Here is a 24683-nt window from a genome sequence, read left to right as displayed (position 1 = left end):
CTCACTAGGTATATCATTTCTCTATTGCCTAGTAAACTCTCAATAGCCCCTGAATAATATAACTGCAATGTCTATTAATAGAACACAATAGGCTGCAGAATTCCAATACCTCAGCTAAAAAGTAAAAAAAAAAAAAGTCAAAAAGGAAAGTTCTAACAAATAAAGAATTTTGTGTAGTTTCAAATTCAAGAACTGAAACCACCTAATTATAGAAGCTACTAGCCAATGCCTCAGAATCAGCACCCCAAACACAATAACACTTATAAAGTCATTCTGAGACAAATGGTCATGGAAAGAAGGAAGGAAGGACAAAAGGAGGGAAAGGAAGAAGGAGGAAGGGAAAAAGGAAGAAAGGGAAGAAAGAAATGAAGAAGGGAAACAAAATCAATTAATAGTCCTACGACCAAAAAGCTTTGGTTTCAGCATTCCTAGTCCTCCACATTCCCAGCCTCCTTTAAAGGTACTACCTAACAATAATACATAGGGTGGAAATGAAAGGGTGTTAAATGGGTGGATCCCAGTGGCAATGCGGTTGTAAACACTCCCTGTGAGTCAGCTATAAATTCAATTCAAATCCCCAGTCTCCCTGTGTTCTCTGCTTATCATGGTTACCACCAAAATGACTGCTGCTTTTAGAAACCCTAACGGGAAACAGGTAAATGTCTAAAATGATGTTTGATTTTACATTAAAACTTATAAAAATGTAACTGCTGCAACAGAAAATATTTTGCTATTGACTCAGGGTTTGTATACTTTCCTTAATCTTCAAAAACACAGGAAGAGCTTGTTAATATTTCTTCGGTTTTATTTTAAGAATGTAATCTCATTGCATTGTGGCTATTCGAGTGATGAACGAGAATTTATGAAGCGTTAGGTTTAATTCCACACCTACAAGAAAGGTATTTTAGTAATTGGCTTTTTGTAATTCAACACTGTTTCTCTCCTTGCTGTAACTGGCTGCTTGTTATCTTTTTTTGAATTTACATTCACAGAGGAGACCTGGTGTGTTTGTATGGGCTTCATATTTCTCATATGGAGAAAAATATCAGCCAAGAAAAATGATTGATTAGCATAGCGTTTGTTCACAAATTCTATTTGGTGGCAATGTTAATGGTTGCAATGGCCCCTTTCAGTGACAGTTTCAGCAGTGTTGCTTCCCAGTTGTGTTTAGCAGCACAGTTCATAATAACAGCTAAATTAATTTTACTGTAAAGTAATACTTTGCTTAGTTTCCTCATCTTTTTTTTTTTTTTTTTTTTTTTTTTTTTGGTGGAAGTGGGAACAGAGTGCTAAATTAGACCTGGCTTTAATTAGACCATTTCACATGAAATAAAAACACATCTCAAGGCACCTCTATTATTGGGGCTCTTATTCTTATTTGCCTGATGAGAAACTGAAGCTTACAGAGGCCAGATAATTAGCAGGTAGTAAAGTCAAGATTTTTCTAATTCAGAGTCTTTTTATTTACCTTTTTATTTTTGTGCATTGGTACTTTGTGGCTTTGGAAAATTGCAATTCCAATAGCTACCATTTGTTGAATACTTGTTATGTGCCTTGCATATATTATTTCATTTAATTATCACTTCAATGCTTAAGTAGCTATTATTATTATTACTCCAGGTTATGGATGAGAAGATTGGGGCTCAAAGGGGTTAATCACACTTTTGGCAAGTACACTTGAAATTTTAGGTCACAATCTAGTCACTTGCATTCACGTAGAAGTTACTAGTTCCTAAATAATTGGATAGTTTTAGGGTTAGTTTACTAACCCTAATTGCACCAAATTTCATCTTGCTTTAAAACAGATATATCAGAGTCAGGAAGTGAATGAACTTCTCCTTTTGGTGGGTGGGGTAGAAATTGGCACACTGTTGATGCCCTATTCTGATGGAGCAATTTCAAAAGTTACTGTCTGGGTTGATGGTGTTAGTGTGTGTATCATGTATAGAAATGATGTCTGAGCTCTGGAGCCAGAGAATTCATTCTTTCTCACAACTATGGCAGATCTAGCCTCTACCTGTGCACAAGCATCAGAGATGGTAACAGAATTATTAATATTTGCCTCTTACTAATGGTATTTTCTAAGAGGATGTCAGTTTCTTACAAACAGTGGATATGGTTGAGATAGAACAGTGAGGTTAAAGCCATTCTTACAACTCCAGTATGTGGAAAGGCCATAGCTTTTGTGCTCAAGTACCTCTTAGATTCATATTGTGGAAAGTAATTAGCCCCGTGAGATAGGCTGTCCCTATTTTATTGTGAGCCTTCATTTTCCAAAGCAGTTTTGAACATGAGCTGGGAGTTCAAATGGAGTGTTGTTTCACCTTTTTCTAGTATAGTGCTGCCAACAGAACTTTCTGATGAATGGAAATGTTCTATATCTGTGCTGTCAAGACAGTAGCCACGAGCCACATGTGTTATTATATTATTGAGCACTTGAAATGTATGTGTGTGACTGAGAAACCGAAAATTTATATTTAAATATAAATAGCCACATGTGGCCAGTGGCTCTAGTGGTTGTTGTATTGAACAGTGCAATCCTAGAATGTAACTGAGATGCTCTGGTTCTCTAAGGAAGCCCCAAATGCCAGCTGCCCAGAGTAAGGGGGAGGTGTTGCTTACCAGTGGGGTTGGCTTTTCTGGTAAGTTTCTCCTCTGTATCTTGGGTTGGTTTTGCCTCTTAGAGGAATGTCTCCCTTGCTTTCCTTTCTGTGAACCATGGGGCTCAGATGGCTAAGTTAAATTCCTTTGGCATTTAAGAGCATGGTGTTCTGCCAGGTTTACAGGGGCTCCCTTCCCAGATAGTGACACAGATCAATGCTGAGGGTGCACAGTATCAGAACATAGAAAACTCTGAATTGCTAAATGAATTTACTGCAGATAAAAAATGTCTCTGAGGATGGTGCTACTGGCCACTGCACTGTGCATCCTTTATCTTCTGCTTCACATAGGGGTTCCACAGGGTGAATAGCAGAGTGGAGGAGCTGGAGCAGAGGTGGTGTTGATGTGGAATTCACACAGCAGAATTTCACTTATGCAAGTGTTCAAGCACTTGTGAGAGGTTAGAATTAGCTCTTTCTCTGGTTAGAATTAGCCATTTCAGTGAGACATTAACGTGTAAACTCTTTTACCAAATAAATTGATGTGCTTAGGGTGAGTGTAAGAAAGGAGTAAACAAGGGTTAGTGCTGGAGGGTCATAGCTAATGATATAAGCTTCTCTTTTCAGGTTTATTAATTTAAGATATATCTTAGGCACTTAACACAGCGGTAATAAGTTGGCATAAATAATATATATACATGTATATAAATATTTAAAAACATATAACATGTAAATATAAATATAATTTGTACCAATAAAATCAACATCAGGCTTGTTTTTAATTATTCATTCTAAATACATTGAACAGCTACTGTGCAAAGTGCTGGGACTATTGAGAAGCTTAAGACAAAATATAGGGCACGATAGCTCGCACTTGTAGTCCCAGATACTCAGGAAGCTGAGGTGGGAGGATCTCCTGAGCCCAGAAGTTCAAGTCCAGCCTGGGCAACATAGTGAGATCCAATCTCTAAAAAAATTAAATAAAATCACAAATCTAAAAAAGAGAGACAAAGTATGGTTTGAATCATTATGAAGCTCTTGGTTTAGTAGGTGAGTAGAATTCACAAACCAAAATATTATAGTATCAGAGAAGTGCTATAGGGCCTTTTGTTTAATCACTTCTGGCATTAGACTGTGTTCAAAGCTCTGCCACCATTTTCTGGTGGTATAAATCGAGGCAAGTTATTAGGTATTTACTTTCAGTTTTTTCATATGCAAGGGGGTTATGTTAACAATACCTATAGCATGAGGATTAAAAGAAATAGTGTATGTTTAGCCTTTACTCAATACCCATACACAGTGAGTACTCAACTGTGTTAGCTATGATTTTTTAAAATTTTACTTATTTTTATAGTTTTTAAGGTATAATTTACATTCATTGAAATGTTAACTGTGCATCTTTTGACAAATGAATACACACCTCTATCAAGGTAAAGACTATTTTTATCATCCAAATTCTCTCATGTAACTTCCTAGTTAATCCTCTGTCAGAGACAACCACTGTTACGATTTTTTTCACCACAGATTAGTTTTGCTTTTTCTAGAATTTCAAATAAATGGAATCATACAGTGTGCACTTTTTTGTGTCATTTAGTTATCTTCAAATAGGTAATATTTTACATTTACATGCTTTAAAATGAAAAGGTACAGTTTTAAACCTTCTAGGCATGCAATAAAATCCTTCTGGATTGCTTCAGCCCATAAGTTCGAGGCTGCAGTGAGCTAAGACTGTGCCACTGTCCTTCAGCCTGGGTGACGGAGTGAGACCTGACTCTTAAAAAAATAAAAATAAAAAAGTAATTAAAACAAAGTCTCCTTCCCACTCCCCCAGTCACCCAGCCTTCCTCTCTGAAAGCAACCAATGTTATTAATTTTATGTGGGCCCATCCCATAGCTTATCATTATTAATTAGGGGCTTATGGAAGGCTCTTTGAGAACTCAGTTTTAAAGGTTACCCAAAGAATCCAAAGCTCAGCTAAAACAATATAAAATCAGTTTAAACATAACTGAAGTTCTTTCTAGATTCTGATTACAAATGTCATATCGTGACATTTTTAACCCTTCCATGACTTAGGTAACCTTTATGTCACATCTAGCTCAAGTTCTAACATCTACGATTCTCATTCATTGAACAAATATTTATTGGACAAACATGGAAATACAACCCTGAACCAAACAAAACCAAGTCCTGGCCTTATGGAGCTAGTAGTCTAGTGGGGTAAGCAAAAATTCACCAAAATAATGTTACAATTAGAGTTTCATGCAATGTGATAGCGGTAAGGGACCATGGTAGGGAGGTCAGAAGGTGCTTCTCTGAGGTGAAAGCTAGAGCTGAGGTCAGGATGAGGGTTGGAAGAACCTTCCAGGCATAGGCATGAGCAAAAGCTCTGTGGAGGGAGGAAGCTGGATAGGAGGGAATAAAAGAGCTCAGTGTGGCTGGAGCAGAGAAAAGCAGGATGGGATGTGGTCTGTGCAGTGACCAGAGGTGGAAAGGTGGGCAAAGTCCATGAGCATGCAGGGCTTGGTTGGTTATGAAGTTTTGTCTAAGAGAATGGGAAGCTACTGAAATGAAGCTACTGGGAAGTGACAAAGTCACATTATATTTTGAAAAAAGTCACTCTGCCTGTTGTGTTCAGATTAGAGAAGAGCTAGATAGGATATGGGTAAACCAACTGAAAGACTAGGTTGGTAGTGCCTCTACCCCATACCCCAGGCGAAGGTAGCTCAGACTAGGGTGGTGGTGGAGGAGATAGAAGACTGATTCAAGGAAAGCTTGGTAGGTGAAATTTGCTGACAGATGGAATATATAGCAGAGAGAGGTAGATTGTCATGGATTTCTTAGGTTTCTTATACAAGATGGATTCAGTTGCAATGAAATTGTTAATGAAAGTTGACTTTAAGTAATGACATGAACTAAAAGTTATGCAAAAATCTGCCTCAGATAAAATTTCAAGTTTTTAAAGTTTTTAGCTGAGGAGACAGCATGGTTATACTTTCTATTTCTTGATATTTCCTAATATTGTTGAAAAAAATGGAGAGCTTTTCTTTTTCTGAAATGCTTATTACAGTGGGACCCCTTCTAGGGATTATATCCTATAAATTTAAATTAGAAAATAACCAAGGAAATCTAACTTCTAGACAAATAATTTTGGAGTTTTTTTCGTGCTGATTAATTACTATTATTTCTGTCACTTCTAATAGTATAATGAAAGTAATCTATATTTCCCTTATTATTTTTCTTGCCTGCTTTTCCTGGGATAAGACCAGAATTAATAGGCTGTTTGTGTCCCAAACCAAGTACTTTCTTTCTAAGAATTTGTTCGTTGATGTTGGATGGCTGCCCGGCTGAATCTCACATATTCGTGCCCATGTTCTGCCCCCTGCCAGACTTTCACAAACCCAGTGTGTCGAGGCACGGAAGAGTATTTGACAAATCACAAGTGCCATTTACATGCAGATTATTGTTTTGGAGAGTGACCTAGTGCCACCTCTCCGGGGAGCTCGGGGCGGCCTTTGGAAGCCTGAGAGCGGCCACCGCGCGCCGGGGCCTGGAAGACAGGCGCGTGGGCGGTGCGGCCGTGCTGGGCCCGCGGCTCCAGCGCGGGGTCGCTCCGGGCCCCCGAGGGGGTGTGTCTTCTGCAGCTTTAACGTGGAAAGGGGCGGTCCTGGTGACCGGGGAAGTCCGCAATTTGCAGGGCCGAGGGCTGGTGCTTCGACTGAGAGAGAGCGAGGGATTTCCCCGCCCCCGCTCCACACGGTCCAATCCCTTCGGCTTCTCCTTTTCTCCGACGGACCGCCCGGCCCCTAACCTGCTCGAACTCATTATGCGGTAGAGGCGGCCGGGTCTCTAGAAGGCCCTGCTGCGCCTGCGCCTTGGGCTTTCCTGACGCGGCCCGGCCGGACCCCGGAGGAGCTGGCGGGCGGGCAGGCTACGGGCTGGGCGGTGGTTGCGACAGCGGCGATTCCCGGAGCGGCTGGCGAGGGGTCGGGAGGCGGCCCTGAGCTCCGGAGTGAACGCGGTGCGCCCAGAGAACGCGGGAAGCGCGGCCCGCAGAGCCAGGAGCGGGGCCGAGGCGCTGAGACGCGGCGGCGCGGCTGCCGGCTGGATGGGAAGTTAATGTTTACGGCGAAGTCCACCCAACGTTTCCAAGGTGAGGGGCGCAGCGCCAGGCCGGGCGGGCCAGGAGGCCGGGCGGGCCGCGAGGCCGGGGGCTGAGGCGCCCACGGCTGGGCCGAGGCGCGGCGGGCGGGGGTCGCGGCAAGTTTTGCGGCGTGAGCGGGGCGGGTGCGCGCGGCCCCGCCGGGGCCTAAGTTCCCTCCGCTCGCCTTCTAGCCTGCAGCGGCCGCCCGCAGCCCTCCTCCCGTGGGCGCCAGGCAAGAAACTCGCCGGCGGGTCTTCCTGTGGAGTCCCAGGGAGGTGGAGGGACGGAGCCGCTAAGGGGACGCGTCCTTCTAAATCCTGTGGAGGAGACTGACCCTGCACCCCCGCCCTCGAGGCCCGAAGCCTGTTACCTCTGGTGACCGGAGGGGAGAGAACGCCCCTTGCTTGCAAAGTTGTCTGTATTTGGCCTCCGGGGTTCTGCGCGTGGCGGTGTCTCCCGGTTGGTGATGGGCCAGCCAGGTGTGTCAGGTCAAGGATGCACTTGAGGAGCGTGTGTAGCCATCACTGAATCACTTTATGACTAGCGGGGCAAGCCTCAAATTAACCGCAGGATTTCCGGTAGGTTGGATCGTGGTGTTGGTGTTTGTTTTAGAGTTGCTGTGCTTTTTTTCTGTGTCTTTCTGTCTTTTGGGCGTCTTAGATCATCTCACTTGCCATCCTTTCACCAAAGAGTTAACCAGAACTTTTGGAGTGGTTCCTTTGCTTTCCTCCTATCATTGTTAAAGGTGATTTTGAAAAGCAGTATTTTCTTGCAAAGATATCTTTTCTTCGGGTTACAGTGCTGAATAATAGACTCCTTTCTTTGCTGAAAGAATGAATTCCAGTGCTTCATGAAGTTAGAAGTGATCTGTTGGTAGTTTTTATTTTTGTTCTGGACTGATATGTGTTAGTAGCTTTCTTTTTGTTTTTAAATTTTATTAGTTCAATTTCATCAGTGGACCAGAAGCTCTTTTTCTATTCTAAAATGCTAGCGTTAATACTTCTGAGAAGTTTATGCCAAAGAAATCTTAGAAAACTTACTGAAGTATAATATACAGAAAAAAGTTCACAATCCTAAGTGTGCAGGTAATGAATTTTTACTAAGTCCAGCAGATCAGGAAATAGAACATTACTAGATTGGAGTATATACCTACGAATGGAATTGTTGGTTTTTAAAGTGTATGAATGATAAAACATTTTCTCAAAGTGGTTGCACAAATTAGCAGGGAATGCTATTCCAGTTACCCCACATCCTTGCTTATGCTTGTCAGTTAACAAAAAATTTGCTCTTCTGGTAGAGGTACAGTATGTGATTTTATCTTGCATTTCTCTGGTGATTGAGGTTGAGTATCTTTTATTGGTGATTTATACATCCTCTTGTGAAGTGCCTGTTAAGTCTTTTTGACCAATTTTTATCGATTGGCTTATTTTTCTGTTGATTTGTAATTCTTTATTCTGGAGATGAGTCCTTTCTGAAATATATATATATGTATAGCATTTCTCTTTTTCCACTCTTTCTCTTGCCTTTTCACTCTTTTAATGGTGTCTTTTGACATTTTTGAGATTTTTAATTTTAATGAAATATATTTTATCAATCTTTTCCTTTCTGGTTACTGCTGTAGCCTATTTAAGAAATCTATGCCTACCCTAAGAATATGAAGATAATTTTCTGTGCTATCTTATGGAAATTTTATTTTACTTTTTGTATTTAAGGTGTACAGTTTACAGTAAATTCTAGATGGATTGTAGGGATCAAGATTCATTTTCTACTGTATGGATAGCTATATGTCTCAGCACTATTTATTGAAAATAATACCATCCTTTCTGCACTGTGTGGCACTTTTTTCATAAATTAAATGACTGTATAAGTGTGAGTCTGTTTCTGGACACTATTCTGTTTCATTGGTCTATTTGTTATCCTTGCAATTAATATCACTGTATTAATGCAACTTTGCATTAAGTTTTGATATGTGGTAGTATAAGCTTTGTTTCTAGCTTTGTTTCTTAAGATTTTCTGGGCTATTCTTAGCTCTTAGCATTTCCATATAAATTTCAGAATCTGCTTGTCAATTTCTAAACATTTTGGAATTGGAATTGAACCTAGATATAAATTTGGGGAGATTGACTTCTCAACAATATTTAATCTTTCAATTTATGAATATGGTATATATCTCCATTTATTATATTTAGATCTTTAATAATTTCTCTTGGTAATGTTTTGTAGTTTTCTGTGTTGAAGTCTTGTACATCTTTTGTTATTTATTTTTAGGTATTTGATGTTATTGCACTTGATGTTAGTCAAAATGCAGAGAAGTGATGTTTTTGATGTTATTATAACCAATATTTTAAAATATGTATGGCCAGCATATTAGAAATACAACAGATTTTTTTTTTTTTTTTTTTTTTTTTTTTTTTACTTAGGGGAAGGAAGGCCTCTGGGATTATTTTAAACTAATCCAAGACATCATTTCATCAATAAATTCTAAATTTTCATTCTTTATTCATGACGTAGTCCAAATTTTGCCTTCTATGTTCTAGTATTTCAGCTATGTTTTGCAAGGCATTTTGTTTTTGCATGGTATCTCCACTGTCTAGGACCAATTAAAGATTTATGGAATGTTTAGTATATTTACAGTCATTGTTTTAGGCTCTGGGAATACAAATCTAATTAAGATGCTATCCCCACCCTTAAGGAGTTTGGAATCTAATGGGTATAGTAGAAAGAGTCAAGAAAGGACCATCATCTTCCCCTAGAAGTACTATGATGGAGATTGGTTTGGCAGCATGCAAAAGAGGCATCTAAATCAAACTGTGGGGAGGAATACAGGGTATATGCCTGGCTAACAGTGTTCTGAGAGCTGGGCAAAGAAAGTGGACCGTGGGTGGGAGCTGCTGTTAACTAAACACACTTCTGCTTAATCTCTTGGTTTTTTGCCTTAGCCTTACTCTGCCCTTCTTGAGTCTGAAGTCTCTTCAGGTCAGTGTTTCCAGAGAATAAATTTATGAGAGGATAGAGATGGCGGTGGAGGCGGAAACCTAGAGAGTCTAACTGTACCTTATACAAAATTTAAACCACTTCACTTGTCTTCAGCACCATGCTTGTCCACCACTGATCCTGCATCTAGGTCCTGAGCCTCTCTGGAGTTCTGTGAGTTAGCCAAATCAGCTTGCTTCTCGATCATATTCCTTCTGCATGCTGGTGGGTTCAGCTTTCTCCTTTACTCAGTCACTTTTATTCCTCCATATTGTTTCATAGATGCTATATTTTCTCTTAAGTATCTTGAGAATGTTAAAGATAGTTTCTTTAAGCCTTGTTTTGCTTAGGCTATTTCCTCCAAGTTACTTTTTTCTGTTTGTCATAGTGTCATTAGTAGAGCCCCTTCTCAGAGGACTGGTAATCCTTGGTTATCTGTCCATTATTAAGAGTGGGTGACTGAAAGCTGACTAGAGGCCCAGAGCTTGGAAGTGGGGGCTTATTGACTTCCAGTTTTACCCTATAATCTAGAGTCTAAAGCAGTGGTTCTCAGCTTTGGCTGTACATTAAAATCACATGGAAAGCTTATTAAAAAAATATCCGTGCTGCTGCTAGACCAAAATACATCATAGTCTCTGGGGATAGGACTCAGGTAACAATATTTTTTAAAAATTCAGGTGTGGCTACATACAACAAAATGCACAGAATTTAAATGTATAGTTTGATAATTTTTACTGTGAAACTAACACAAGATACAAAGCATGGTGAAAATCCTAGAAATTCCTTCATATCCCTTTCTCTTATCGTCCGAACACCCTGCCCAGAGGTGACCACCATTCCGATTTTTATCTCCATAGATTAGCATCAGTATTTTTTTTTTTTTTTTTTTGAGACAGAGTCTCACTTTGTTGCCCAGGCTAGAGTGAGTGCCGTGGCGTCAGCCTAGCTCACAGCAACCTCAAACTCCTGGGCTCGAGTGATCCTTCTGCCTCAGCCTCCCGGGTAGCTGGGACTACAGGCATGCGCCACCATGCCCGGCTAATTTTTTTATATATATATATCAGTTGGCCAATTAATTTCTTTCTATTTATAGTAGAGACGGGGTCTCGCTCTTGCTCAGGCTGGTTTTGAACTCCTGACCTTGAGCAATCCGCCCGCCTCGGCCTCCCAAGAGCTAGGATTACAGGCGTGAGCCACAGCGCCCGGCCTTTTTTTTTTTTTTGAGACAGAGTCTCACTCTGTTGCCCTGGCTGGAGTGCCGTGGTGTCAGCCTAGCTCACAGCAACCTCAAACTCCTGGGCTCAAACAATTCTTCTGCCTCAGCCTCCCAAGTAGCTGGGACTACAGGCATGCGCCACCACGCCTGGCTAATTTTTTCTATATATTTTAGTTGGCCAATTAATTTTCTTTCTATTTTTAGTAGAGATGAGGTCTCGTTCTTGCTCAGGCTGGTTTCAAACTCCTGAGCTCAAGCAGTCCTCCTGCCTCGGCCTCCCAGAGTGCTAGGATTACAGGCATGAGCCACCACGCCCCACCAGCATCAGTATTTTTTAAAGCTGCCCAGGTGATTCCATTACATGGCCAAGATTGACAACCATTGGTATGGGTGGACTATTTGAGGCTATCTTCAGTATGTATATCTTTCCTTTTGGCCTGGTCAGATTTCTCAGAGAATATATTCCAGTTTTCTACTTGGAGAGTAGAGCTCTAGTTGCTAGGGAGCTGGGAACTCAGGGAAAGAGGGTTGGATAATGAGTCATAGAGCATTTAGTATGTAGGCTCTGATAATCTCTTTTTGTTAGGATACCTATGTCTGTACCATGTCTTGAGGTAGTAAATCTATAGTCATCTGCCACTCTTAGGGTGGAGCCACTCAGCAGCTTGGAGGAGATCTAGGTTTCTAACTGTTCAGCTTTCTTCACTTCATCCTTTCTTATGTTAGTCCCCCTTCTCTTCTTTGTTCTGACAATTCCTGAGCCTTTTGAGGATTCTGTGGGATAAATTCAGTTTGTTCTTACTTGTCAGCATTGCTGGTTTAGAATTTGGCCACCTTTGATGAAGTCAGTTATCCAACTTTTTTCTAGCTTTTAAAATTTTGTTGCTGTTGTCTCTTTCTTCATTCTCCCTGTCCTTATGGTTTGTGTCCTAAAAACAGAACAAAACAACAACAAAAAAACTTTCTTTATTCTTGTTTTAGTAGTTTTGGGAGGAAGCAAAATTAAATGTATGTGTTCAATCTGCCATCTTACCCTGGAAGTCCACCATCTGCTTTCCATTATACAAAAATGTGCTGCCATCTGTCTTCCACTGTTGTGTCTTCCTTATGAGGTTATGCCTTTTAAATTTCTTTATAGTGATCTAAATAGAGTGTCAGGAGGGAGAGGACCTAAATATTAGATCAAGTTGTCATTTCTTTAGAAGTACTCATTGCCCCAGAATCTTTTAATCTCAGGATTGGAAATGATTTTGAAGATAATCTAGCCTAGTGAGCTATTTGATGCTTTCTGTAAAGTAACTGTCCAGGCTGAAATACTCAGAGTAGGAGGAGATGAGTGCCTGGAGAAGTGGGTTGGGCTGTGGATCACTGCAAAGGGTATGGAAATCCATATGTGCATTAAACATTAAATGACTAAATAATAGCTCTTATATATTTGTAATAGATAATAATAAAGTTTATTAAAAAGTCATGAAGATTTTGCCATTTCACTTGATAATACCTAAATCCAATTACTGTCATGGGGAGAGGTAGTACTCAGAATTTTTATTTTGAAAAAAATTTCTATACCAGAAAAGGTTAGAAACTATTATAAAATTGTGGAGATCTTAGTTTATAGTTAACATGAAGTGCTAAATTAATTAAAACCACCCATTAAAGCTTCTGTGTTAAGTACTTCTGATACCTTTATTCTTTGCCACTCTATATTTTTATTTTCTTTAAAACACTAAGTCAATAGGTAGTTTCCCCAATGCTGCCCTTTGAGACAGAGTTTTTACCATAAAGTTGATGATGAAATGAAAATGTTATTCTCAATATTTTTTTTAGGCTAAATGTATACATTTTATTTTATTTATTTATTTTTCGTTTGAGACAGAGTCTCGCTATGTTGCCTAGACTAGAATGCAGTGGTGTCATTATAGCTTACTGCAACCTCAAACTCCGGTGCTCAAGCCATCTTCGTTTCTCAGCCTTCTTAGTAGCTGGGACTACAGGTGCACACCGCCACGCCTGGCTAATTTTTCTATTTTTTTGTAGAGACAGGGTCTTGCTCTTGTTCAGGCTGGTCTTGAAGTCCTGGTGTGTGCCCCTATACCTGGCTGTTGTTTTTTTTCTAAACAAGAAGTAAAAGCACGATAAGTTTATACATTTTAAAGTATTCACCTTTAAATTATGTCTATCCTTTTCTGTATTAAAACATCCTTTTTGTTATGAAATTGTGGTGCTAAGGCTGGGTGTGGTGGCTCATGTTTATAATCCCATTGTGGGAGCATGGTTTGAGGCCAGCCTGGGCAAAATAATGAGACACTGTCTCTACAAAAAATAAAAATTAGCCAATTGTGGTGGCACATGCCTTATCCCAGCTACTTTGGAGTCTGAGGCAAGGATCACTTGAGCCCAGGAGTTTGAGACTATAGTGTGCTATAATTGAATTCACTGTACTCCAGCCTGGACAGCAGAGCAAGACCCTGTCTCTGGGGGAAAAAAAAGCCAGATAGTTGATCGGCTTTTTTGGTTTGTTTTTTGTAATATTTGGCAAAATAAAAAGCTGTCAGCCCCATGTATTGCTCTTCAAATTAATTTTTAACAAGTTTTATAAGATACAGAATCTGCTTTGCACTGCACAAAATCCTCACTGGCCTTTTTGCTGCACCACAAATTAATTACAGTCAGTCATGTCACTAAACAATGGGGATATGTTCTGAGAAATGTTTCATTAGGCGATTTCATCATTGTGCGAACCTTACAGGGTATACTTACTCAAACCTAGGTGGTAGTCTGCTGTGCATCTAGGCTATGTGGTTTAGATATTGCCCTTAGTCTACAAATCTGTACAGCATATTACTGTACTGAATATTTGTGTATCTAAACATAGAAAAGATATAGTAAAAATATGGTATTATAATTTTATGGGACCACTGTCCATACATGGTTTCTTGTTGACCAAATGTTGTTATGTGGCGCATGATTGCATTTTATTTTTTGGGTTTGCATATGAAATTCAAGATGTCAATCAGAGGTGACACTGGCAGTTTTTACTATCTATCATGGTATTACAATAATCCTTCTTCACTGGAAACATGTAGGTTAATTAGTGTTTTGTAGATAAAACTTGTTGATTGTGACCCAGTAAGTTTGCTCTGAAAAGGTCATCCCATTTCTTATTATGTATTGCAACTTGCCTGGTGTGTTTATCTGTTGCATTTCCAGCCGTTTATTACTTTATCTGTATAGTAATAAAGCCTGTGCTGTTGGCAGTTTATCCTTTTAAGTGGCCAAAGACAATGTGGGTTTTGTGCTTGTTAATTGTTCTTTGTATTCATCCAACTTTCACAGTCATCCTCTGAAAAGTGTTCCCTAACACTGGTTAAAATGGCTATTATCTGGGTTTTCACTGGTGGTTCTGTCATCCAGAGTCTTAAAAGTTCATTATTAGGACTCTCTTGTTAAGGAACTGCTAGCTCCTATGTTCTTGAAGGGGACCTTGATGAGAGATAGAAACAGAACTGGCTTTATTATAGATCATAACTTATTTTGTTTGTTTCTAGGAAAGTGTAAGTACTGATACAGAAGGGAGGATGGGGATTTGGTCTTTGAGTTGATACTCAAATGATTAGCTGCTGTCTTCTTTGGCCTGATATGGGACATTTGCTACGTCGGAAATGAATCCATGGCTAGGCGCGGTGGCTCATGCCTGTAACCCTAGCACTCTGGGAGGCCGAGGTGGGCAGATTGTTTGCGCTCAAGAGTTCGGGACCAGCCTAAGCAAGAGCAAGACCCTGTCTCTACTAAGAAAATATAAAGAAATATAAAGAAAATATAAAGCTGGACAACTAAAAAAAAAAAAATTAGCCGAGTGTGGTAGCACATGGCTGTAGTCCCAGCTACTTGGGAGGCTGTGGCAGTCAGATTGCTTGAGCCAAGGAGTTTGAGATTGCTGTGAACTAGGCCGACGCCATGGCACTCTAGCCAGGGCAACAGAGTGAGACTCTCTCAAAAAAAAGAAGAAGAAGAAATGAATCTATAGTCTCATAAATTTTGCTAGTGAATTATTTGAATAGTGTGAGCAGATACCAGATAAAATTGTAGCTTTAATCACCAATTATATAATAGGATATTTGAATGAAATACATGAGAAAGAAAACTGTAATATCTTCAGGTATACCAGAAATCAAGATAGTTTAGAAGACTGGGCCATAATTTGATGGTGAGAAGATAGATCTTGAAGTAAATTGAAAATGAATTTTAGGGAATAAGCCATGAAAAATGTAATGCCTTTGAATATAGTAGTCTCCCTTTATCCATGGTTTAGGTTACCTGTGGTCAACTGCATTCTGAACATAATATATGGAAAATTTCAGAAGTAAACAATTCATAAGTTTTAAATTGCATGCCACCACACTCTGTCCTGCCAGGGATGTGAATCATCCCATTGTCCAGCATATCCATGGTGTATACACTAGTCACATAGTAGCTATCTCAGTTACCAGATTGACTGTTGCTGTACTATAGTACTTGTGTTGAAGTATTACCTTATTTTACTTAATAATAATACTTTACTAATAACTTCGTTATTTTTAACTTATTACTTTGCCTAACTTATAAATTAAACTTTATCACTGATATATAGGTATAGCAAAACACATAGTATATACAGGGTTTGGTACTATCTACAATTTCAGACATCCACTGAGGGTCTTGAAACCTAACCCCCTTGGATTATAGTGACTACTGTATTTATTTGGAATGTATGTAATAGATGAATACAAGATTAAAGACTCATCTTGGATGCCTTTTTGAAAATATAGAGAAGCATCTGTTCTGCCACTTTAATAAGGTTATAAAGGTTGTCAAGCATGATGGTACCATTCATATTTAACATACCACAGGATTAGTAAATGAGTAAGTGATCTAGAAATTTAATGATGTTATCAATATTGTGGATAAGTTGGTAAGAAACACCAAAGATAACATATTTGGCATCTCTTATGTGTCTAGCATAATGATAGGTATTGAGGAGATATTGGTGATCTATTCTACATAGACAACATTTTTGCTCACAAAATTTAGAAACCAAGGAAAGACACAGTTGATATATTCTTATTTCAGTGAAACGATAATTTTTTTAAAAGGGTAGATTAGGAATAGTTTAACTATTTTTCTTTTCTTCCTTTTTTTTTTTTTTTTTAAATATACACACTTTAGTGAATCCCTATTGTTGTGATGCCTTTTATCATAAATTAGTTTTTCTTTTTTTTTTTTTTGAGACAGAGTCTCACTTGTTGCCCAGGCTAGAGTGAGTGCCGTGGCATCAGCCTAGCTCACAGCAACCTCAAACTCCTAGGCTCAAGCGATCCTCCTGCCTCAGCCTCCCGAGTAGCTGGGACTACAGGCATGCGCCACCATGCCCGGCTAATTTTTTCTATATATATTAGATGGCCAATTAATTTCTTTCTATTTTTATAGTAGAGACGAGGTCTCACTCTTGCTCAGGCTGGTTTCGAACTCCTGACCTTGAGCAATCCACCCGTCTCGGCCTCCCAGAGAGCTAGGATTACAGGCGTGAGATACCGCGCCCGGCCTATAAATTAGTTTTTCTTATTCTTGAACAGTACATAAATAGAATCATACACTGTGTATTCTTTTGTGTGGCTGCTTTTGGTTAGCATAATGTTTTTGAAATTCATCTATGATGTTGGACCTATCAATAATTCTTTTTAATTCATGCATATTTATCTGTTGTACCACAATTATCTATTCTCCCATTTGGCTATTGTAACTAAGTTGCTATGAACATTTGACTACAAGTGTTTTTGTAGACATATATTTTCATTACTCTTGGGTAAATAACTAAGCTTGGAAATACTAAGTCATAGGACAGATGTAGGCTTAACTTTAGAAGACATTACTTAACAATTTCCACAAGAAGTTATACCATTGTACATTCCAACTGGTAATCTATGAGAGGTCTAGTTCAGTGACAAATCAGAATTGAGTTTCAGAAAGATTATTTTGATACAGTGGGGTAAAAAGTTGGGATGGAGAAAACACATAGTAAAGTGATATAGTTGAAAATTGGTACATTTCTGATCCCAGGATTGGGCAGGGAGCGAGAAAAGCTTATGGATTCTAGAACTTAAAAGGACATGGAATCCTTAGACTTAGTGTTAATATGTGGGATGAGGATAAGGGAAGGATTTGGTGGCCCCTCGTATCTATCATAGACTGCTGAGAATTGGTATGACAGTCATTAGTAGAGTGAACTTGGTGAAAGAATAGATTTGGAGGGAGGCAAGGGTGATGAATTGTGTTTTGTTTGTAAGTAGTAATTGGGGTAAAAAAAGATGAGATATCTCTGGCAGTGTGCAGTGAGGAGACAGTCCAGGATGGAATTGGAACTTTAGGGACCTTGACATTTAAGAATTGAGCTGATGATGAGTCTGCAAAGGAACAAAAGGAATAACTATTATAGAAGGAAACCCAGGAAAGTGAGTCAATAGATGCTAAAAGGATAGAACTTTGAAAAAAGAGAGAGGGGCTTTAATGTTGTTAATGTGAGTAAAAATAAATAAGACTTTTGTAGGTTTCTTTTATGTTTGTTAAAACTTCTGTTACTTGACTCAGAAATTACACTTTATGGAATAAATCTTAGAGAAACATACACATGTGGAAAGATGTGATTAAAGGTATTCATGGCATCTAGTATATAATAGTAAAAAATTTGAGGCAACCTAAGTAACTGTCTCTCAATAGAGGACTGGTTACATAAAATATGGTACATTTATATGACATGGTATATTATATGATAGCTGATGGAATATAGTATATATACTGTATTACTTTCCTGTGCTGCTGTAACAAATTAGCACAGATTTAGTAACTTCAAACAACACAAATTTAGTCTCTTACAATTCTGAAGGCCAGAGTCCAAAATATTTCACTGGGTTAAAGTCAAGGTTTTAGGGCTGGTTTCCTCTGGAGTCTATAGAGGAGAATCTATTTCCTTGCCTTTTACAGCTTTTAGAGCTGCATTCCTTGTATTCCTTGTGTTGCATTCCTTGGCCCCTTCCTCTAACTTCAAAGCCAGTAGCATAGCATCTTCTATCTTTCTCTGTTTATACTTTCACATCACCTCTCTCTTGTTAAGGACATTTGTGATTATATCAGGCTTAACCTGGATGATTCATGATAACCTCATCTCAAGATCCTTAACTTAATCACATTTGCAAAGTCCCTTTTGCCATGTAAGGGAACATATTCACAGGTCCCAGGTATTAGGATATGGTCCTGTTTGAAGGACCGTTAATCTGTGTACCACAAACACAAGGACAAAAGATCAAAGTACATTAAGTAAAAAATATACAAAAAAAATGTATAGAATGATCTAATTTTTATAAAATTAAAAAAATATATACACGTATGTCAGCATATGTATTATTATAAAAGAAATCTTGCCGAATATATACCATACTAACAGTGGCTGTCTTTGAGGGTGGAATTACAGAGTTCTTGGACTTCCATTTTTTTTTCCCCGTGCTATTTGGATTCTTTTTTAATTTTATTTTATTTTTTTATTTTTAGACAGATATCTTGGGTAAGATATTTGGACTCTTAATTAACATGTATTTTCTAATCAGAAAAATAAAAGTAAAAGGAGAAAGTATGGTACGGGGTTACATGTTGCGGAAAGATCAAGTAAGATAAGGACTGTGAAGTGTTTACTGGATTTAACAACAAAGATGTTTTTGGTCAGTAATCTTGTGGTTGCAGTAAAAGGGTAGAGTAGAAGCCAGTTTACAATGAAAAAATGGGAGGTGAGGAAGGGAAGAGTAAAAAAGTTAAACATCTTTCAAGTTGTTTAGCTGTAAGGTAGGGAGTATGCTATGAGACAGAGGATACTCATAGGGATTTAAAATCCAATAAGGTTTTTTATTTTTATTTTTATTTTTGAGACTGCCTTGCTCTGTTGCCCCAGTTAGAGTACAGTGGCATCATTGTAGCTCACTGCAACTCAAACTAAATTCTGTGCTCAAGTGATCCTCCTACCTCAACCTCCCAAGTAGTTGGGACTATAGGTGCATACTGCCACACCTGGCTAATTTTTCTATTTTTTTGTAGAAACGGGGTCTTGCTCTTATTCTTGCTCAGGCTGGTTTTGAACTCCTGACCTCAAGTGATCCCCCTGCGTTGGCTTCCCAGAGTGCTAGGATTATAGGCATGAGCTACCTTGCCTGGCTAAGATCCAATAGGATTTTTTTTTAAATAACAAACATTTATTGGTGTCACTTATGGTAGAAAAAAGTTCCTACACCAGATATACATGACACAACTGTTAAATAGAACATATTCAAGGTGAACACACACCCGAACCCAGCTTTTTTTACCCTCTTTTTAAGATAGCCAATTCCTCTTCTCCTTCTACCCCATGACATGTGAGCAACTGCTAAAGAAAAGCAGTAAACAGCCACTTAGGCTATAGCATTTTCAACTGCACTCTGAGGTGAAGATTCAAATTACATTCAAGACTGAAGTTCTCTCAATTTTTTCCTAACGAAAGTTCCCGAGTCCAGTATTTACCATATTACAGCACTAGGAGATCAGTGTCTACAACTCATCTTTTTCTGCTGCATCTTCTTTACCAGCTAGGGGAGGGCCTGCACTTCCATAGAGTTTGCTGATAATTGGCTGAACAATTTCTTCTAGTTCCTTCTTTTTAGCTTCGAAGTCTTCTGACATTGAAGACTTCAATAGGATTTTTAAATATGGCAGAGTCGTATGTTTAAAAGTTGAGAGCAGAAACTGGGGAGAAGGGAGTGATTGCCTAAGCTTCAGGGAAGTTCAAAGAGAATAGGCCTGAGGTCTTCTGACTTTAGACAGAAGACTTACTTGCCTATGGTAGGTGAGGTACTAGAGAATTGTGGATATGGATAGTAATGAAGTTTATAACATTTTAGTTTTCGGAAGTATGGATATGAGTGGTAGTTAAGTATGTGATGTTTTAGTGTTCTTTAATATTTTCGGATAAAAAAAATCTCTTGGCAATCCTAAGTGCTTTTTTGGCATCTTCTGAAAGTCAGTTATTGTGTAGTTATGCATATTTAGTCTTACTAATGTACTCTCATTGTGTTGACTTTTCCCAGAAATATCTGATTGTTTCTGTAGCCTAGTATACCGAGGTTTAGGGAATAAGACCTTAGTTCTAGTGTAACATTTTGAGGATTTTTTTTTCTGTTATCATTGAAACTAACCACTGCATAAAAAATCTGCTTATATGAATTTGTGTCAGTTTTCTCCAGAGTGTTACAACAGGAAAGCATTAGAGATATTATTGACTTCAAGGAGATCAATGTTTAAAGAGCTTAAATAACTTGTCAAGGCCCCACATCTTGTTAATATAACAGGGTACTTTACCTTGCTGAGATGCTGAAGACCTTTTAAAAATTTATTTCATTGGTACTTACTATATTTGTGCCAGAATTTCCTGATTTTTCATAATGTATCCTTCTATTCAGTTTTGATTAAGAGAACATTCTTCCCCTTGTGGTGTCATCATTGCTGACTGCAACCTCAAATTCCTGGGCTTAAGCAGTCCTCTCAGCTTAGCCTCCCGAGTAGCCACCATGCCTGGCTAATTTTTCTAGATTTTGTAGAGATGGGGTCTCAATCTTGCTCAGACTGGTTTTGAACTCAAAGCCTCAAACGATCCTCCTGCCTCAAGTCTCCCAAACGGTTAGGATTACAGGTGTGAGCCACTGAGCCCGGGCACTCTTTTTCTCTCTTTCTTTCCTTCCTTTCCTTTTCCCTTTCCTTTCCTGATGTCTTTCTCTGTTACCCAGGCTAGAGTGCAGTGTTGTGATCATAACTCACTGCAACCTCCAATTCCTGGCCTCAAGTGATCTTCCTGCTTCAGCCTCCTGAGTAGCTGGGACTACAGGTGTGGGAGCCACCACACCCAGCTAATTTTTTATTTTTTAAAATTTTTTAGAGATAGGGTCTTGCTGTGTTGCTCAGGCTAGAGTACAGTGGTGCTATCATAGCTACTGCAATCTTGAATGTCTGGGCTCAAGGGACTACCGGTGCATGCCTCTATGCCTTGCTAATTTGTTTTAATATTTTGTAGAGGCGGGGTCTCAGTATGTTGCCAGGCCAGTCTCAGACTCCTGGCCTCAGGGAGTCCTCCTGCCTCGGCCTTGGGATTATAGGTGTGAGCCACAGCATCTGGCCTAAAACTTAAGTCTTGTAATCAAGTTAGATTAGTTAGAGTTGAATGTTTTTAGTCTTGGTAAAATTCTGTTTACCTCCAATATAGATAATGTAGTTGTGATGTGGTGGCCATTGATTGCTTTTCTAATATTTCTTTCCTTTTATTCCTTTCTTTTTCTTTAGAAATTATTGCTGTAGTTTATAAAGTGGGGAGGTTTCCTTTTGTGTAAAATGTCAATTTTAAAGTCAGGAAAATTTCGAATGTTTCGCTAGATCTGGTATAGCATTTACATTTAATATAAAAATTAGAAGAGATTTTTAAAAATATTCTTGAGACTTTTTAAAAACGCTAGTGTTATTACATTGATCTAGGAGAAAAAAATTAAGTACAGCCTGTCATAGGCTATTTTCAAAGAAGTTAGGAGTTTTCATGTGATATATTGACAATTTCACTTTCAAATATAATTTCCATTTTAATACTTTAGTTAAATGAATTTCTTAAACAGATAATAAGATTAGTTTTAGGGAGGCTGGGTTTGTCAAATAAAATCTGCAGAGTCATGACATATTCTGATATGCTGAGTTTTTACTTTTATGTTCTACGTTAGTTTTAGCTTGCCTTCTTATCAGTGATTTACAGTTGTCAGGACATTTTAGGGCTGAATGTTTAGTATTTTGGCTCCATCATTTTTTTAGCTAAGGGATCTTGGCAAGTTATTTAACCTCCATAAGCTTCAGTAAAATCTAAGGGATATTGTGAGGATTAAATAAGGAAATGTTTGTAAAGTCTTGGACAGTGCCTGGCACATGGTAAAGCACATAGTAAATGATGGTGGAACCATCAGCAGTGGTATAACATTGTGTACAAGTTTTGCTTTTCTGAAATTTAGCTCTAGAGGATCAGAGAGAGATAGAAATATGCTATATGCCTATAGAAAGTATTAACTTAGAGAAACATGTTGTGTAGACATCTAAGGAAGGAGACTCATCAGCAATCTTGCCATTATTTCCTATTTTTTTCCTTTTTCTATATTTCCTACTCTTCTGTTTTGATTCCTGTTGAAGACAATGCTCTCTGTATTTTTGCTTCTTCTGTCTGCTAGACAGCTGTTAAATAAATGAAAGACATGGTTTGAAATTTTTCTCTGGATATTTATAGGCTATGTTTTAAAACCTATATTCCATATTTATTGTCAATATTTATAACATGCGAGACATTGTTATTTATATAATTTTGGTGTTTATATTTCTATTTATGGAGTTGGAATAATAATTCTTATAACCTGTTTAAAAGATTGAGGTAGATATTACATTTGCACCAATCTTAAATCCTACTGTAACAAGATGCTACATTTGTACCAACCTTAAATCTTACTGGAACTAGTATAATTTTATTATTTATTGTTTTTTTATTTTTACTTTTTTGGAAACAGAGTCTCACTCTGTTGCCAGGACTAGCAGGCCGTGGCATTAGCTTAGTTCACAGCAACCTCAAATCCTGGGCTTAAGCGATCCTCCTGCCTCAGCCTCCCGAGGAACTGGGACTACAAGGTGCATGCCACCATGCCTGGCTAATTTTTTTTTCTATTTTTAGTAGAGACAGGGTCTCACTCTCCCTCAGGCTGGTCCTCCCACGTCTGCCTCCCAGAGTGCTAGGCGTGGGCCTCTGTGCCCAGCCTAAATAATTTGTTTTTAACTATCTACTTATTCAGTTGTATATCAGATTTTTTACAGGCTGAGTTTCCAATACCTTGAAGAGATATAATGATATATACAGGTAAAATTAATGAGTTTTTATATTTGCAATGATACAGGCCATTTTTAAATTTGAGCAAACATTTTAGAATATGCTTCTAATTTTGATATATTGCTGTGTGTTTTTGAAGCAAATAAGAAAAGAACTGTCTGGATCCATTTGGCATTATAAATACTTAGACAAATACCCACTCAAAAAATATTGTGCTCTAGGTTTATAATCTTGTTTAAGCAGTCAAAATTGCAGTTTAAATATGATCCCTGCAATATAATTTGCTGTCATTCATCTACCTGCCAATTTCTCTTTAAGTTTATTGTTCTTTAAAAACTTATTGTGAAACTCAAGATGCTGGTAAAAGTTAATTTGAGACTAAGAATATAAGTGATTAAAAATGTGATATAAGTGATAGAGCTTAGTGATCTATAGAATTACCCATCCATTCATTCTTTCTGCTAACTTTTGTTGTTGAGTGTCTAGTATATACTGTGCTAGGAGTATGGAGGGCAAACTAGTACTTACTCTTTATTTATAACAGAAAAAACAAGATACTTTCGGACTTCAACTCTGCTTTGTTTTCAGTAGTGCTGCCAACCTGCAGTCCTGACCTTAGTAATGATCTTTTAATATTTTACTTCAACATTGTATTGCTTTCTCCCTTTTATTTCCTTACTGTATGTTTTTTCAGATTAGAACATATTTATCCTGTAATGACAAAGGACTCAATTTCCCCTGATTTATGCAAATATAATAATACATATTTAGGAAAATTTAGAAAAATCAGAAGTATAAGTAATATTAAAACTGTAAAGTTATTATCTTAAATTCTATTGAATTTTGTTGTGGTGATTGTTTTTGGCAGCTTCTGTTACTGTTTTGCTATATAGTTCCTCTGCTGGCTTTCCCTTTTAATAAAATCAGCTTTGGCACTTGCATGCCAGTGTTCATAGCAGCATTATTCACAAGAGCCAAAAGGTGGAAATAACCCAAATATCCAGCAAAGATGAATGGATAAACAAAATGTGAAATGTCTGTATTTTATGTATATGAATATGAATATTATTCAGCCATAAAAGGGAATGAAGATTTTTTTTTTTATTTTTGTCTTCAGATGAACTGTATAGCCTAAAAGGGAATGAAGTTCTGATACATGCTACAACATGAATAAACCTTGAAAACATTGCTGAGCAAAATATGGCAGACAGAAAAGGTTATTTTATATATGATCACATGAGTATGATTCCACTTACATGAAATATCTACAATAGGCAAATTCATAGAATCAGAAAGTAGAATAGAGGTTACATAAGGCTAACGGGCAGGGGAAATCAATACGGTATTTCTATTTGGGATGATGAAAAAGTTTTGGAGAAAGTGGTGATGGTTGCATTTTGAATGTAATTAATACCACTGAACTGTACATTTAAAAATCACTAGAATGGCAGCTTTTACATTATGTATGTTTTACCATAAATTTAGCATTTTTAAAATTAAAGTCTGTTTGGAACCCTTAAAGACTTGTGGCTAGATCACAGTTTTACTTCGTATTTTTAAAATTTATTTTTATTTTTAGAAATAGGGTCTTGCTCTGTCATCTAGCCTGGAGTGCAGTGGCATCATCATAGCTCACTGTAATCTCAAACTTCTGGGCTCAAGCAGTCCTCTTGCCTCAGCTTCCCGAGTCGCTGGGACTACTGGCATGCATCACGACACCTGGCTTGTATGTTTAAGTTTTTGAGGAACTGCCATATTGTTTTTCACAGTAGCTGTGCCATTTATTAATATATTCCCATTAA

At 38.1% G+C, this 24683-nt stretch overlaps 1 protein-coding gene across 6 annotated transcripts in view; it reads left to right on the top strand.

Moving 5' to 3' along the window:
• Positions 1-587: 587 nt before the first annotated feature.
• EVI5 (ecotropic viral integration site 5) overlaps positions 588-24683 on the top strand; it is a 203528-nt gene continuing 179432 nt past the window's right edge. For 5 of the 6 annotated variants that reach the window (XM_075999852.1, XM_075999853.1, XM_012790919.2 and 2 more), the window contains exon 1: positions 588-655. In XM_075999852.1, the coding sequence (XP_075855967.1) occupies positions 605-655 (51 nt within the window). In that variant the 5' untranslated portion in view covers positions 588-604. Of the gene's footprint in view, positions 656-6328; positions 6752-24683 lie in introns of those variants that run through there. The other variant, XM_012790917.3, reaches the window with a different exon arrangement.

Source organism: Microcebus murinus, chromosome 2 (genome assembly GCF_040939455.1).
Source record: "Microcebus murinus isolate Inina chromosome 2, M.murinus_Inina_mat1.0, whole genome shotgun sequence".
Taxonomy (NCBI): Eukaryota; Metazoa; Chordata; class Mammalia; order Primates; family Cheirogaleidae; genus Microcebus; species Microcebus murinus.
Note: the sequence above shows the minus strand (reverse complement) of the source record. Positions and strands in the feature narration are given on the sequence as shown.